The 18,409-nt window shown below is 45.3% G+C and overlaps 1 protein-coding gene and 1 pseudogene across 1 annotated transcript; one reads left to right on the top strand and one right to left on the bottom strand.

The window, feature by feature from the left end:
• Positions 1-4,063: 4,063 nt before the first annotated feature.
• LOC119295615 (putative disease resistance protein RGA1) lies at positions 4,064-10,560 on the top strand. Its single transcript, XM_037574056.1, has 3 exons — positions 4,064-4,069; positions 8,098-8,106; positions 8,149-10,560. Exons 1-3 carry the CDS (start codon positions 4,064-4,066, stop codon positions 10,558-10,560), a joined length of 2,427 nt encoding a protein of 808 aa, XP_037429953.1.
• Positions 10,561-16,589: 6,029 nt separating this feature from the next.
• On the bottom strand, positions 16,590-18,160 carry LOC119295605 (annotated as a pseudogene).
• Between the last annotated feature and the right edge of the window lie 249 nt (positions 18,161-18,409).

The following is an 18,409-nucleotide window of genomic DNA, read 5'->3' as shown; positions in this document are numbered from 1 at the left end:
TCGATCGTCGGTATCATCATACCTGGTTCAATCTCGTTACCGGAAAGTCTCTTTACCCGTTCCGTAAAACTTCATCCCGCAACTAACTCATTAGTCACATTGCTTGCAAGGCTTGGAGTGATGAGCATTACCGAGAGAGCCCAGAGATACCTCTCCGAAACACGGAGTGACAAATCCTAATCTCGATCTATGCCAACCCAACAAACATCTTCGGAGACACCTGTAGAGCATATTTATAATCACCCAGTTATGTTGTGACGTTTGATTGCACACAAAGTATTTCTCCGGTATTCGGGAGTTGCATGATCTCATAGTCTGAGGAACATGTATAAGTCATGAAGAAAGCAGTAGCAATGAAACTATAACGATTATTAATGCTAAGCTAACGGATGGGTCTTGTCCATCACATCATTCTCTAATGATGTGATCTCATTCATCAAATGACAACACATGTCTATGGTTAGGAAACTTAAGCATCTTTGATTATCGAGCTAGTCTAGTAGAGGCATACTAGGGACACTCTGTTTGTCTATGTATTCACACATGTACTAAGTTTCCGGTTAATACAATTCTAGCATGAATAATAAACATTTATCATGATATAAGGAAATATAAATAACAACTTTATGATTGCCTCTAGGGCATATTTCCTTCAGTATCATGATATGGTACAAAATCCTCTCTTTCATCATTTAATTTTATGCCACATCATCAAAATTGCTTAGTTGGCATGCATGATACTTGGTATGATACTCCCACTACCCAATGTCTTAGGGTACTACCAAGCTCTTGACGCACCATCCTAGCTAGGTGGTGATAGAAATTAGATAACCACCCCAATGCAATATCTCTTAGGTGTTGTATCTATGTGATGTTGTATTTTAATTGGTTTAGGGATCATCTTTGCATGTTAAGATTGTGGCCTAGTTGTGGACAGAAGGAAAGGAGAGAAACATAGGGATAGAAGCCACACCGGATTAGAACATTAATTACATTGCATAGAAAAACGAGCTAAGGGTTGTATCTCCACCACTACTTCCTTCCAGGTTTACTAACCCCCCGTATTTTGGATCATATTTTGAGGACAAGTTTAAATAGTTAAATATAAGTTATATGTAGATATCACTAAAAACTACATTAAAAAATGAATCCAACATTTATAATTTTTGTGACATGCAATAACATTTAGCTAGTCAAATATGTGGTCAAACTTTGACTCAAAATACGATGGGGACTAATAAAACTGGACCGAAGTAGTAATATACCACTCCTCCCTCTTTCATGTTTAAAACTGGACGGTATTTTATCTATGAAATCATGCTAAGAGACAAGCATGTGGTTAAGGCTGGTTGTAATGGGGCGTATTATATACTAGTGTCATGCATATAATATTAATGTATAATACTACCTTCCTAATGTATAGTATCTTGTAGTACTTTATTTGTTGCCATGCATGAGACATACTAGCATAACATCTAGTATGATACGGCGAGTGCGCCAGCATGAACTGTGGTATTTTCTGAAGCCGGCATTGTATGCCGGTGCTGGCATAGTGCCGGCATGAGACATGGCCGCTGGCATGATCGGCCGCGGGCCTTTTTTAATTTAAAAGTTGAATGCGGTCATGAAATGGGTCGACGCGTTGGACGCATTGCCGACCCAAATGCAAAACTGGGCGGACGCCGGGCGGGCGGCCGACCCAAACGGACAAAAAACGGACAAATGCGCCGTCCGTTTGGGTCGCCTCATTGGAGTTGCTCTTATCATACTCAACCCTCTCTTTGTTTATTAAATTGTATGACACCTCATCAAATTTGCCTAGTTGGCATATGCATGATACTACTCATACACCCATTACAACCAACCTAAATCTAGGTTTGATGTCTTGTGTGTCCCCCGAAATATATTCCTTTTTTAGAAATATTGATAATGATGCGCCAATTACAACCAGCCTAAATCTGGATTTTCTACCCTTACCTCGAAATCTAAATCTAGGAATGGGAACTTTACTAGTAGATCGTTGGTTTATATTGCACGGATTCAAAAATAAATGCATGGTCACTATTCTTAGTTTTCTTTCTCTACCATTTATTAGAGTACCTGTACTGTAAAGTTTTGCGTTCTCATTTTGTCTGTACTCTAACTTTACTGGTGCTGGAAAACTTAACCAGCAGGACAGTTGTGCAACTTTACACAATGGAAATGATGGACATCCGGAAAATAATCGTATCCTTCTTCATCATGTTGAAAGAGGATACCTACGTCCTTATTCGCATCCAAGCATTGGTGTCACTGGTGACAGTGTTGTTCTTGGTGATGATCATCCTGGACTTCTTCCGCTGCCGGAATCGGTGCTCGCTGTTAACCACCATCTTCAATGCTGTGGACAGCGTGTCAGATCGGCTAGTGTTGTATCTTCCGGGGTCCATGCAAGCCGCAAGTTTCGAGAATCAGATGTTCCCAGTGTGGGCCGTGGTGCTGGTGAGCCTCCGTGCCAGCATTGGCTACCTCTCCAGGTACAGCATCCAGGATGAACATCGGCTGTTCTCAGCAACTGTCTGATAAGGTCATTTTACAAGAAGTATAAAATTGCTGGTGCGTGGCATGGATCCATGGACCAGTAAGAATTGTTGCAGTCATGCGGGTACAAGCCATTCTTTGGCCAAGTAGCAACAGTCATTAGCCTGGGGAAGTTTCAAGGGCACTCAGATGGAAAGAAATCCGGTAAAGCTATCAAGGTCCCTGAATGTGTAAAGCCAGCAATCCTGCAGGCGCTCCGTCGCATAGGCCTCAACAACCATCAGCTGCCCAGAGAAATGCCTTCGCTGATGGGCTGCGTCCAACGGTTTCAGCGCTACAGCTGGGCCTGCCTTGAGCTGCACACATGCTCTCAGGTCATTCTGGTGTGGCACATCGCCACCAGCCTCTGCGAGATCAAGCTTGCACAAGAGTGTGAGATTGATTTGACCAACCCTGGCTTCCTGCGCTCTGCCTGGTCAAGGCTCAAGACATTCTCCTGTTCTACTTCAGAGCCGTACCTTCTTAAGAAGAATGCAAATCTGCAAGGTGGGCTCGAAATTAATTACCACATCGCAACCAGCTTGTCGCGGTACTGTGCTTATCTGCAGGTTTTTCGGAGCACGCTGTTGCCGGATAGTTTTCTTGTGCCTGATTTGATCTTTACCCAAACCTTACAAGATGCTCGCGAAATCCTCAAAGATTGCAACCTGGTCCAGTGTAGGTATAGCAAACTCATGGCCATAGCAGACCAGGCCGCAAGGGAAAATGTGGATAGGGACCTGGGCATGAACATAGTGCAGCAAGGTGCTACTCTAGCCAAGGCCCTGATCGAAAACGAGGATAAAGAAAATCGATGGAATACTATAGCTCAAGTGTGGGCTGATTTACTCGTACACATGGCCCCAAGTTGGAATGTAGTAGCTCACAAGTGTTACCTCGAGTCAGGAGGCGAGTTCATAACACTCATCTGGGTATTGCTTAGCCATTGTGGCGTCGAGAAGAGCAGCCTGTGGGACAAGAATGAAAGCAATGCTCAAGTGCCTCGGGAAAATACTACTGAAACCAGCAACGCTCAGATCGTGGATGAGCAACAAGTATCTGAAAGCAATGCTCAAGTGCCTCAGGAAACTAGTACCCAAACCAGCAACGATCAGTCTTTAGAGGAGCAACAAGTATATGAAAGCAATGCTCAAGTGCCTCAGGAAACTTGTACTGGTCAAACCAGCAAGAATCAGTCTTTGGAGGAGCAACAAGTATATGAAAGCAATGCTCCAGTGCCTCAGGAAACTAGTACTGAAACCAGCAACAATCAGTGTTTAGAGGAGCAACAAGTGTCTGAAAGCAATGCTCAAGTGCCTCAGGAAACTAGTACTGATCAAACCAGCAACGTTCAGACCATAGTTGAGCAACAAGTATCTGAACGCAATGCTGAAATACCTCAGGAAAATAGTACTGACCAAACCAGTAACGTTGAGATGGTTGACGACCAATCCAATGAGGATGGGACTGAGAGTGATGAGGACTAAGATACAAGCAGCTTTACATGAAGGTGAGTGTGCACGCTTATGTACTTCTAGTTCTACCTGTTTGTCTTTTACCATGGACCTCCAGTATGATGACACTAGGATTTTTCAGAATAATAGGTGGCAAATTTAGTGCAAGTACTCTTGGAGCAAGCAAAAGAAGCGCCTTGAACAGGTTCACTGCATTTGTTGGAACAAAGGACTTGTGGTTTACCTAGTACTCCATCCGTAAAGAAATATAAGAGCGTTTAGATCACTACTTATATTTCTTTACGGAGGGAGTACGTCTGAAGAGCTCCTGTTTGGGCTCTGTTGTCATCTGGATGTTGTTGTTAATGTCTATGACTGTCGTCTTTGATTAACTGTTGTGTATTTCACCTTACACTTTGGGATAAGTTTGTATCGTGATTTATTTTGCCATATTATATATTTCTGTCATGATTGAAAAGGGTTGGAATTTGATGCTATTGTCCTCATATTTCTTATTAAAGTTGACATGTTATTCTCCCGAACTCTTAAACTCTTGTTTATGTGAGCTTTCAAGAATACTCGGCATAGACCTTATTATATACTAGTACATCATCAAAAGAACCAAAAGAACTGCCAAAAACTGAACAGACCACTCTTTTGCTAGATTTGACAAAAAAAAAATTAAAATCAGGGGAAGGGCACGAACCAGAGACGATGAGGCGAAGGCCTCCTCTGCCTCCCACCAACCATCGGTCCGACCTGAGCCGTCCCGGCCACCACCCTTCCTGAGCCTCACCCTGAGCAGGAGATCCTCAGCTTCTCTGCTGCAATCCACACACCACTTCCATGGCGTTGGGCCCAACCTTGCACGTGAGGACACTGTTGTGTTAAACCTGACGGACCTGAACTTCTTGGAAGAAATCAAAAGCGAGTACACTGACGAAACAGATAAGGAGAACACCGGTTGGATGAACGACTGGGATCGTCTGGAGTAATGGAAGATCAAAGGTCCTACAACGTGTTCTGTTTTTCTGGTTTTGCTCTGAAATATGTTTTATCCTTTGTTTTTCTGGTTTTGCTCTGAAATATGTTCAATGTGTGCTTTTTAAAAAAGTTTTGTGTGTATTAGGGTAATGTTCTGTACAACAATAAATTGGAAATTTTTAGTTCATATAAAAAATGCTCACTACATGTCAACAAATAGTTCACCGTATATTTAAAAAGCTCACTATATGTAGAAAAAAATGTTCATTGTATGTTAAAAAATGTTCATCACTATTAAAAATATCATTAAGTATGTAAAAGAAATGTAAGAAAATCAACCCAAAATAAAAAAGTTAAAAATGAAGAAAGAAAATCGACATGAAAAAACCAAAACTGAAACTGAAAAAAATCTGCCATGCCTTACATAGGTGGGTTTTATGCATACGGGCCTACATCGCATGGGGGAGGGGGGGGGGGGCACCAGCCGCTACTTACATAGGTCATCATTGCTACGTTTACATATGCTGAGTCGGTTAGGAGGAGGAAAGGCGCAAGTCGGACAACTCTTCGCCAGAGCTGTCTGACCCGTTGCTCCCGTCCTTCTCCTTCTTGGGTGGCAGTCCGGCCATGGCACGGATAGACCGATTATAATATCGGGGCAAGGGAGCGTGTGTTCCTCCACCGACGCTTCATAAAGATGCGACGAATAGCTTCCTCCTCTGCGGCAATGCGTGCCGCCGCATTCAAATAAGAATAGCACCCAAGCACCGGTCCACCCACATATCAAATTAGCGAACGCAAATCAACCCAACATGATAAAAGTAACTAGATGAAATTCTCGTGTGCCCTCAAGAACGCTTTGCTTATTATAAGAGACCGTTCCAGCCTGTCCTTTGCTACAAAAAGGATTGGGCTACCTTACTGCACTTTTGTTACCGTTACCGTTACTTGCTTATTATAAATTATCTTCCTATCAAACTACTTGTTACCGACAATTTCTGTGTTTGCAGAAATTACCTTGCTGAAAACCGCTTGTCATTTCCTCCTACTCCTCGTTGGGTTCGACACTCTTACTTATCGAAAGGACTACGATTGATCCCCTATACTTGTGAGTTATCAATGATACACGTCAACCAACTCTAATGTCACCTAGATACTCCAATGTCACCACATATCCGTGAGTTGATTATATGATATGCATCAAAGAACTTCAAATTCATAATATTCAATCTGATAAAAGTGAAACATCAAAGGTAAAAAATCAATTCATCACAACAAGATAGAGAGGGAAAAACATCATATGATCCAAATATATGAACAAAGTTCGCGATACATCAAGGTTGTGCCAAATCAAGAACACGAGAAAGAGAGACATCAAACACATAGCTACTGGTACAAACCATCAGCCTCGAGGGTGAACTACTCCCTCCTCATCATGGAGACCATATGGGATGATGAAGATGGCCTCCGGTAATGATTTCCCCCTCCGGCAGGGTGCCGTAACGGGCTCCCGATTGAGTATTCGTGGATACAAACGCTTGCAGTGGCGGAACTTTTAATTTAGGGTTATTTTTGGGGGTTTATGTATTTATACGACTTTTTGGCGTCGGTCTCACGTCCTGATGGGCTTCGAGGTGCCCACTACCCACCAGCCCACGTCCTAGGGGGCTGGCGCGCCATGGTGGGTTGTGGCCACCTCGCGGCTCTTCTGGCCCTCCCACGAAGCTTCTAGTGCCTCTTTTCTTCCAAAAAAAAATCATCAAAAAGTATCTCTGCATTTGGAGAACTTTGATTTCTACACAAAAAATAACATCATGGTAGTTCTGCTGAAAACAACGTCAGTCCAGGTTAGTTTAATTTCAATCATATAAAATTGCATCCAAACTATATAAAATTGTTGTAAACAAGGCATGAGTACTTCATAAATTGTAGATACGTTGGAGACGTATCACGGCCAATGTTTTAAATAGCAGGTTATTGCCAAATAGCAGCGGACCTCAAAATTAGCTATAGCGAAGCTACAGCGGGCTATAGCAGGCTATAGCGGGCTATTTGTACATGGGACCATTTAGCGGCACCCTGTTGAAAAGGCTATATAGCGACTATATCGGAGTTATAGCCGGCTATTTAAGGGCATGTTTGGTTCCAAAGAAGTCACCAACTTATAAGTCGAAAAGTGAAAAAAGTGACTTATTTTGCCAAACAGACCCAACTTATAAGTCACCCCAACTTATAAGTCATAAGTTGCTCCACCCCAACTTAAAACTTATAAGTCACCCCCTTTTGTGTGGGTCCCACCAATTTTACATAAAAAACAAGGTGGGAAGGTGTGGTCAGGTGACTTATGAGTCAGGTGACAACCAAACGGGCGTGACTTATAAGTCACTGGTTTTAAGTCAGGTGACTTATTGGAACCAAACAGGCCCTAAAACATTGATCACGGCCCAGAATATCACCTATTATAGGCCAATGTGTTGTTTAAGATCGTTTCTGGTGACTTATAAACCCTAAACCCTAAATGGGCCCGCAGGTTTGACTGGTCAAAGATTCTAACAAATGGGCCCATCAGTTGCTGACGTGTCTGCCGTAGATTTTTTTTTATTACCGACAGTCCTGTCAGTCATAAGTGGGGCATCAGTTTTGAATGGTCAACACTTCTGACATATGGGCCTAGAAGATGCTGACGTTGTTGCTTACATGTGGGACCAGACAAGAGTGACATCATACATTTCCGTCACAATTCCGGTCGCACGTGGAGAAAAGCTTTAATTCATATATTACTATTTTTTCCTGTCAAAACTGAATTTAATTTAAAATTTTAGGAAAATAGATTCAAAATTTGGATCGCTGGAATATGAGAATTCAAACATTGGCAGTAGATCTTTCATTTCAAGTGTTATCATGTGCACACTCACAACCACATTAGTCTTAAAATTTCAAGCGTTTGTAATACTATGCTGTGTGCTTGTTAATGTTTTCCACATGGTCAATTTTGTTCTGTCAAATGATTTTCGTATTTCTTTTTCTGCATGTCCATCTGCCAATTTTTGTTCCATCAGTGATATCTCATTTGTTCTGTTTACTCACCTACCTCTAATAGATAAAACAGGTATGTGACTGACATACTCATCTGATATTTTGCTTCTTGCAGGAGAATGCCTCCTTATTTGATATGTTAGATATATTCTCTACTGCTATCTCAAGAATGAAGCTGAAGAAACGAATACAAAAGATAGAAAACACCGCCAGTGAAGTGAAGAAGTCATCACTCTTGGGTGTGGCAAGCAAAACCACACAAAATGATATTGCCAACAAGAACAGGAGCAAAATTAGAACTTCTAGCAAGCGGAAGGTATTTGGTCGAGAGGCGTTGCGTGATAATATCATGGCAAAGCTCCGTGAGACATCACCGAGCTCGGGTAAAAGTCCGTGTTACTCGGTGATTGGCATATATGGTGTTGCCGGGTCTGGGAAGACTACTTTTGCAAGATATACCCGAGATTACATAGAGAAGAAATGCAAGGAGGAGAAACTTTTTGACACCACCATGTGCATTCATGTTTCGGAGACTTTCAGTGTCGATGATATATTTCATGAAATGCTGAAGGATATTACCGGAGATCGGCACTCCAATATTTCAGATCATGAGGAGCTTGAAGAGAAGTTGAATAAAGAATTGCATGGCAAACGTTTCTTTTTGATATTGGATGATCTCTGGGTGAAGACCAAGAACGACCCACAACTGGAGGAACTAATCTCTCCACTTCTTGTTGGGGCGAAAGGAAGCAAAATACTGGTGACGGCTCGAACAAAAGATGCAGCTGGTGCTCTATGTGCCAGTGAACGTATTAAAATGCCTGATTTGGATGAGGATCAGTACTTTTTGATGTTTATGCATTATGCACCGGGCGGCACAAGTGTTGCTGATGAAGAAGAATTTATACGAGTTGGGAGGGTGATTGCAGAAAAGCTACACCAATCACCTATTGCAGCAGTAGCAGTGGCAGGACGGCTTGGGACAAACCCAGATATCATGTTTTGGAAAAATACTGCAAACCATGGCATGTTGAGTGACACCATGGATGCTCTTTGGTGGAGCTATCAGTCGCTTAATCCGGACATCAGGCGTTGCTTTGAATTCTGCAATATTTTCCCTCGAAGATCGAAGTTGAGAAAGGACGAGTTAGTTCACCTGTGGATAGCGCAAGGGTTTGTAAAGAGCAGTTGTGCAACAGAGGACATGGAAGATGTAGCCGAGGGCTACATTCAAGAGTTAGTGTCATGCTCATTTCTGCAACCAGAAGTAGATGATTCCTCTGAAGAAGAATACTTTACAATTCATGATCTGCTGCATGACTTATTAGCCAAGGTTGCTGGAAGTGAATGCTTCAGAATTGAGAATACAAGGAGCCACAGAGGAGAAGGCTGGGACGAAGAAGTCCCTCAAGATGTCCGCCATCTTTTTGTTCAGAATTATGATGCAGAATTGATTAGTAAGAAGATCCTTGGATTGGAAAATTTACGCACTCTCATCATGGATGTTGTTGAATTCAATACACCAGTCGAGGAAAAAGTCATTGAGAGTATATGCAAGAGGCTGCCAAAATTGCGGGTACTGGCCGTTGCTTTCAGCGAGAAACAGATTGGAATCAGGAAATCCAATAAGTTCTCGGTCCCAAAATCTATTGCTCAGTTAAAGCACGTACACTATCTTGCTTTTAGGACATTTGGCTCATGCTCTGTAACTTTACCAAGCGCACTAACAAAACTTCACCATATACAGCTCCTAGATTTTTACCATGGCAAATTAATGTTGGAATTTCCCTTTGCTGAGCTTGTGAACCTGAGGCACCTGTTCTGCTGGCCATCCTTGAAATTCCCTAATTTGGGCAGGCTGATCTCACTCCAAACGCTACCATGTTTCACAGTAAGTAATGAACAAGGGTATGAGGTAAAGCAGCTTAGGGACCTAAACAAGCTTCGTGGCGAGCTGTTGATCCGTGGCCTTGAAAATGTGAAAAGCAAGGAGGAGGCTCTTGAAGCCAATCTAGCTGCCAAGGAATGGCTCACAGATCTGAGGTTGGAATGGGATGGTGATAATGATACAAGGTGCAGTCCAGAAGTTGAAGCAGAGGTACTTGAGGGCCTGTGCCCTCCCGTGGGGCTTCAAATACTTGTAATACATGGATACAGAGGTTCAAGGTACCCAGATTGGATGGTGGGTAAGCAGAGCGGTGGGCCAGAGGCCCTGCAACATCTTTCTCTCTCAGGATGCAGCCAACTGGGACCTGGTACTGAATTTGAGGCTTTCCCTCATCTTCGTGTGCTCCAGATTTGGTTCTGCAGCTGGGAGTCCTTACCAGGCAACATGGAGCGCCTCACGCTGCTCAAGCAACTGTATATCTGGTGTTGCAAGAATATCCGGTCTCTTCCAACACTGCCCCAGTCTATTGAGGAATTGTATCTTGCTTCCTGCAACCATGAGTTGATGAAGTCTTGTAAAACAGCCGGACATCCAAACTGGCAAAAGATTGAGCACATCCCCAGGAAATATATTGGGTGATCTAGCAAGTAAGAATGTAGTCCCTTTTGCAGCCTTGTTTTTCCATTTTGTACGTCTGAACATCCCCTCTTCTGTATATAATGGACGATCTGCTACTAACTCGGCATATTTTTTGTTAATCCATTTGCTACTGGTTGACATTTCAGAGAGGCAGTGAAGGACACGTCTGATGGTCTTGAATGAATCAGGAGAGGCTTTAGGCACGGCAAGACGGTGAAGGACATTTGATCAAGTTGGTTGGAATGCCCAGCGAATCTCTTGAGATGCAGCCAACTGGGACCTGGTACTGAATTTGAGGCTTACCCTCATCTTCGTGTGCTCGAGATTTGGTCCTGCAGCTGGGACTCCTTACCAGGCAACATGGAGCACCTCACGTTACTCAAGGTACTGTATATCACGGGATGCAAGAATATCCGGTCTCTTCCAACACTGCCCCAATCTATTGAGGAATTTTATCTTATTTTCTGCAACGATGAGTTCATGAAATCTTGTCAAACAGTGGGACATCCAAACTGGCAAAAGATTGAGCACATCCCCATGAAAATTATTGGGTGATCCTGCAAGTAAGAATGTAATCCCTTCTGCTGCCTTGTTTTTCCATTTTGTACGTGTGAACATTGCCTCTGTGTATAGTGGACGATCTGCTACTAACTCGGCTTATTTTTGTTAATCCATTTGCTACTGGTTGACGCTTCAGAATGGCAGTGAAGAACGTCTGACGGTCTTGAATCAATCAGGAGAGGCTTTAGGCATCGAAAGACAGTGAAGGACATTTGAACAGGTTGGTTGGAATGCCGAGCGAAACTGCAGGCTCGGCTGTCCCTGTCCCGGATGGTGATGATGGGTGTTAAAACTCTTAGTAGTTTGCATGTTGTGGTTTGTGATAATGACAAGTACGTCATCTGTTTCATGTAGTAATGTTGGCAGTGCTGCTGCCTGGTTTTGACGACTGCTACTTATTTATTTGTTCAGTGTGCTGTGTAATGTATGTCATGGAGTTGGTGATAATTCAGTGTTGTCTTGCTTATGCTCTCCTCAGCTTGTTACTATGTGATACTATCTGTCAGCAAAGCCAAGCTTTTATATGGTTTCTGGCTCCACATTTGCAGATGAAGGACGCTACCTGTATTTATGCTCCGTTTTTCCATTGCTGCTCGTACCGACTTCCCATCTGGATTTCAGCCTGATGAGAACGTCATTTGCGCTGGCCAGCTGAAACTGAGAAGCGCCATGGGATACAAATACAATACACGATGATACCAGTGCTCTGCTTCCAATGAAATCCATTGTTTGGCAGGTAAATAAATAGCGATGAAAAATTCTGATTTTATTTGCATCATGGATACAAGGTGTACCACAGATGTCGAAATCCACAATATAGCTTTCGTCTTCAGGTCGTTCAGGCCTTCCTAGCGGACTAGCTATCTAGTTCAGAGTCACGTGTGATCCTCCTCGGCTGAAGCCCGGCCTCGTGTGAAACTCTGTTGTGCAGATTATTATTATTGTTTTTTTCTGTCAAGATGATTCATTCGTTGAGTAGCACTAGGCGCTAGAGAGCCTGGCCTGAAGCTTGTGCCTGCCGCCTATAGAGATTCAGAACCCGAGCAGCAAGTCGGCACTTGCTCGACAGCGGTCGTCCATCATGGTGTGCCGCCGTCGAAGGCGATGTGTGCATTGATGAGGGGCGCGTGCTGTGGCACAGCCAGAAGGAAGGTCCAGCTCATTGGACCGGAGAATATGCAGGCTTCTTCTTCACATGGTGACCTTGGGTAGATGATTGTTCTGCTCTTGTACAACTCCCAGCACAGCAACACCCAGTATCAAACAGTAAGAAACGATGCTTGATCAGGTGCAACACAAAAATGTACAGAAACACATGACATGGACGTCGGTCATCTAGGCTGTACCGTCTGTACTGAATTATTATTAGCAACTCATGCACTGAATTATTATTAGCAACTCATGCACGATGAAACCAGTGTTCCGAATTCTCCTGGTGCTGCTGCTGCTGCTGGACGACTGCATTTGCAAGGAACTAACTAGTTGAGGAATTTGAATTCGCCATCTGCTGCACGCATAGCATCGGAGTGGAACACCAGAAGGAGAAATCCAACGTTGACAAACTACAAGAGTAACTAAGAACCCAACTCAACACATTGAGAAGCAGATCAACATCTGTGCAAGTTCAAAAGCATTAGCTGAAGCGATTTACAGAACGCCATAGTAGAACACACAAGAGAGAGGACTGCATAATAGAACAAACTAAGAAGATAAATAACTTGGACAAAAATACTCGAACACACCTTCCTAACTAAATTAGGACACAAATGAAACAAGAACTAACAACATTATTATTTATTCGGACTGAAATAACAGCATTGTTCCCACATGGAGTGCACAATTATTAAAAGATGACACGGTCCAACATGTAACTAGAGCGTACCATTGGCTGCATGCACTGTCCAAATGCAGAGGCTGGGGTCCTCCTCCATTTAAAAAAAAACTAGAGCGTACCATGGATTCAAACTCCACGAGAAAGCACCGAGAAACAGGATACAGGGACTCTCCGGCTTGCACGGGGAGAAGGAGACACCGACATCCTGGTGGCGGTGGCAGCGTCATCGTCTCTGTCTCCTCTCGTTCACCCTGGGCGGGGGATTATTCTACGGGAATGCCGCGATCGAGCGGCCTGGCGTGGGAATTTTCCGGATTCTGAGGAATTCAGAATTCAGTCATATGGACGCTACTCCCATCTGAAATCCTTCAGAACAGCTCAAGGACATCAAGAAGGGAGGGGTCCTCATCCCCATCTTCCTCGATGTCGGCAACCTCCTTATCCAGGTCATGTCGTCAACCTCGTCATCCACGTCATCGTCAACATCGTCGGCGTCATATTCGCTGTCATTATCATCGCCCTCTCCACCACCGCTTCCGCTCGACGGGGAGGCCACGCCCTCGTCGTCTTCCCGGCCCTAGGAGGCCTCCACCGAAGTCTCCTCCGGGACTCCCTTCCGCTTCCTGGTGGCGCCGGCCTCCACGCGCGAAGGCCTGGGTGGAGCCACGACCAAAGGCAACAAATTGCTGATATAAAAAAACAAAATGAAGAAGATCACAATGCGACCTCCCGGCCGCCAACGACGGGAAAGCTATGGAAAAAAATACTCACGCTGCCAGGGAGAAGATCAGCCGAGAAGGGCAGGACGGTCTCCTTGTGAAACTTGATGATGCCGTCCGGCCCCACCAAAAAGCCGAGGCAGACGCCGACGGCCTTAGGATCCAACTCCTCCTGAGAGACCCGCGGCAGGGTCCTTCTCCTTCGGGCCCGTCTATTGGGACATCAGATGGCCCCCGAGCCTGCAGCGGCAGGACGTGATGTGCACCCATGCATGGGTGCGCACAAAGTGGCCTCCAGTCAACCCACCTTTCTTCGGAGGAGTCGTGACCTCGACCAAAGCCTTACCTCCGGGGTCGGCTTGTTAAGCGGTGCCCGTGAAAGCTGCTTTTGTGGGGGCTCGCTCACGAAGGCCGGCAGGCCATCGTCATGACCTTTCACGTAAAACCAAGACTTATGCCACTCCCGAACGCACTCAGGGAGGTCGAAGGAGAAAAACATAGAATTAGGGCGGAGCTGCAGGATGGCAACCCTAAGATCGCAGACGGCACCCTCATTCGACTGAACGGAGCCCTGAAAGAAATCATGGAACAAATCGAAATGCGGAGCTCTCCCAAGGTAGCAGTCACGGAAAGATCTTGCGCTAAGAGACTTTGATCCAAACAAATGAACAAACATTTTAAATAGTGCGCTATAGCTCCGCTATAGCACGCTATAGCATTTGAAAGAGGTCCGGCGCTAAGATGCTTAGCGCGCTATTTAAAACTTTGACGGAAAGTGATAAAATTGGCGATGTGGAGCACCCCGTTGGGCGGAATGTGATGCAGCTGGCAGCCAAGGAAGTGCAGGAGGCGACGCAAAAAGGGATGAATCGGGAAACCGAGCCCCCGCCCAAAGAAGCACAAACACAGGACATGCTGATCTGTGCGGGGCTCCGGCGGAACTTCCCCGATTGGGAGCCGTATGCTCAGATCCGCTAGCATAAGGAGTTCATCTTTGTACACCTTAATCTCGCCCTCCGTGGCCACAAACGGAAACCACTTCCTGGTGGACTTGGGTCTGGCGCGCGCCGGCTTCGCCACCCCCTTTGGCGCGACTCGTATTCGTTTTCCGCGGGCAGCGCTTGACGACGAATCCAGACGATGGACTCCCTCCTCCTTCAAACTCCTTGTCTTAGCCCGGCGGCGAAGGGGCGGGAAAAAGCTAAAGCGCGGTGGCTGCGTGTCAAGGGGTTTCAGACGGGAAGGGAGCATGGAATGAACCGGAGCAAAAACGGTTTCAAGCTATCCGTTTCTCTCTTCTTATATGCAACCAAACCCGAGGCGTCGCCCGCCCAGGGCGGAACACATGGTTTTTTTTCCATTCAGAAGGATTCCTTTTTTGCATAAAGGTTGGGGTAGTAGTCACAGCGGCATCGAAGGAACTAATATATCCACTCTGTTGGACTGAAAGGAATCAACATATGGGCCGGGTGACAACTCGAACAAAGCAGTTGGAGCTGTATATGCTGATAAACCTATTAAAATGCCCGACTTGGATGAGGATCAATACTTGAGGATATTTATTACGTATTATCAACCAAGCGTATCCGAGTTCCTATAGATATCGAACGAAAAGAAATGGATAATCATCTTCGATGCTTTCAAATGCCACTATTATGTAGATGCACTCTTTTTTGTCTTTGGGAAAGGTAGATTCGGTCTTGGTGTATATACTCTATTATGTTTTTGGTTTTACTCTTGTTGTGTTAGCACCATGGACCAATCCGTGGGTCAGAATGTATCGGGATAGTGTCGGGGTAATTGTCGTGCCTCTGCGCCGCGGTCAGTGGGTCACCGATCTCTTTGGCACTGATGGCGGCAGTGCCACGTGCGGCACGAAGCCAATGGACAACTGGCCTGGAGAATAATCGAGTCGAGGTGAGGGGCTATAGGGTTTGTGCATTTGGAATAAATCTGCCTTTTGGTATGAGTGTCTGTGTGTGTGTGTGTGTGTTTTGAAAATGGTCACATGGATGCATTAGTCGGCTGATAAGTCCCTAGTTACAGCTGCCTCCCTTGTCGTTGGATCATCACATCAATATCGTTTGATTCGTCCCGCAGATCTTGCAACATGGTTGTCATTTTGGTCGTTGCCACAACATCGCTGACGTTCCAGACCAGTCTTGCGCAGCACCAATTCATCATGCACAGGTTGCAACATAATGAACAAAATGAGGAACACTACACACGGCTCGATCGTGCCAGCCATCGTTAGCCATGGCCAGAACGGCTTAGAGGAAGAAATCATACAACATGCTAGCGAAATCACATTTTGCATGTTTGTTTTCACGATTGCACCTGATGGAATCAGCAGGTCATGCACATATTGTTTGGTTCAACTTTTATCGACGGATTCTGCTGCCGCGCAGCAGAATCTGAACCAAAGGGCGAACCCAGCAGAATCCGATTCCAGAAATCCGCTGCCAAAATCTGAACCAAAAGTGAAAGCAGCTCAGGACATGCTTTCAAAAATCTGATTCCGCTGCCAACCAAAATCTGAAAAAGTTGTATCCGCTGGTTTGCCAAATGACCTACATCTTTTTCACATCAGATTTTTCACAGCTGTTTTTTCACAGCAGATTTTTCACAGCTGCTTTTAGAAATCCACAGCCGAACCAAACAGGGCCTATAGTGCACTGATGCAGAACAGTTAAACTAAGACGCATCCAGGAACAGAAAGAAGGAAAACAAGGCGCACATGCACAAATGTTACTAGATCACTACATCTGATCGATACCGAGTAGCTACTGGATTGCCACCCACAGAAATGAGACAGTTTAATCTTGGGTCCAGTAGTATGAACTGGCAATACATATACTTAATTTACTTAATTCGAAAGGAAAGGACGAGCCCATATATAGGTTTTCTCGAGAAATCTAGGAAGCAAACTTGGAGAGGAGCTCCTTCAGGCCGGAGGGGCTGCAGGTTCGGGTCATCATCTCAAAGCCCTCAGCCGTGAAAACTTCATGCAGACTTGTGTGAGACTTGATGAACTCCAAGCACTTCTCCTTCAACCAGGGCCAACATCCCTGCTCAGCTCCAACAATGATGTCCACTACTGTGTCCAGGCGTATGCAAGTGACCAACTCCTCTTGGCAAATCAACTTCAGCCTATGGAGATCATACCTCTCGGCAGCTTCAAGCAACTGCAGCAGCAAAGTTACATAGTGGACTGATACGTGGCCAACTTGTGGTTCTGGGCCTTCATCTGGTACAACTATGCGACCGTTATTCCAGTCGGGCAATGTGTCAGTGTAGATGAAAGTAAGCATGCCCTCAAACACTCGTGCTTCAATATCATCGATCTTCACGGTAGCAGCGCCAAGGTTGTCACCGAACAGCTGTGACTTGAAGGCCGTAGATCGCGCTACAAGTACGCACCGGTGTGCAGCAAACGTTTCACCGCCAACCACAAACGTCACGTCAGCACCCTCCTCGGACAGGAGGAGATTTTGAAATGGATTGGCATGTCAGAAGGAGGGACTTGGGTGAACGGAGGAGTCATGGTGCTAGCGCCCTGCTTGGATTTGATATCCGCCTTGGCATCAAGTACAACAACGTCGCAACGGATGGTGAAGCTGTCGTCCTTGAGATGCGCCGACCTTTCCAAGATCTCACTTTTTCTGAACCCTTTACAGGTCAGCTCAGTTATGAGAATTTGGTTTCACGCATGCGTCCTGAGCAATGTTTTAAATAGCGGGCTATGCCAAATAGCGGCGGACCTTAAAATCAGCTATAGCGGAGCTATAGCGGGCTATAGCAGGCTGTAGCGGGATGTTTGTACATGAAACCATTTAGCGGCACCCTACTGAGAAGACTATAGCAAGGCTATAACGGGGCTATAGCCGGCTATTTAAAACTATGGTCCTGAGTGGAGCCACTGAAACTGGTCGATGAAACAGAAGAAAACCTAAGCCTTCACGGACGGAAATAGCTGATGATAGTCGTGGTTATCGTCCTCAGCCATAGCATCATGGTGAGCCTCATCACTATTGTTGTGCTCCTCCTCATGGTCTTCATCCTCATCATCGTCCTCAGCCATATCATCATCGTGAGCATCATCATTATCGGTGTCTTCATCCTCGTAATCATCGTCTTCATCCTCGTCATCGTTGTTAGTCTGATCATCCTCGTTTGCCTCCCAATCATCATCGTTTTCATCCTCATGATCATCGTCGTCCTCCTCAAGGACAATACCAACCGATACAAACCCAGCGTACTCGGAGTCATAGCCATTAGGGTAGTACCTGAGATGCCAGTGGTGGCCTCCGACCAAGAAAGTGCGACATCTGATGTACTCGCCGGTAGGCAAGATGTCTCTGGTCCGCGAGAAGCCTTCGACCACGAGCAAGTGATACCCGCTGGCTGCACGGGAATCGATGGGCGACACGGTGGAGGGGCACAACTTGCCGTCACCGCCGACGAGAGATACGCCAGCGAAAGCCATGTTTGGATCAACAAGTCAGCCTGGAAAAGTAGATTGATCGGTGGTCAGAATCATACTACATAGAACGTTAAAAATCAGGAGGCGATGGATACAATGGGAAGAGTAATATAAACACTCACCGAGCGATGGAATTACGGAGTCCCTAACATGGACCGGCCGGCAGCAGCGATGGGTGGGCGTGGAGGACGAGCTAGAGGAGATGGATGTGGTGCGTTGAGGCAGGGAGGGATACGTCAGAATTTATATGCC

The sequence above is a fragment of the Triticum dicoccoides genome, chromosome 1A, assembly GCF_002162155.2.
Source record: "Triticum dicoccoides isolate Atlit2015 ecotype Zavitan chromosome 1A, WEW_v2.0, whole genome shotgun sequence".
In the NCBI taxonomy this organism is placed as follows: Eukaryota; Viridiplantae; Streptophyta; class Magnoliopsida; order Poales; family Poaceae; genus Triticum; species Triticum dicoccoides.
This window is presented reverse-complemented; position numbering and strand designations above follow the sequence as displayed.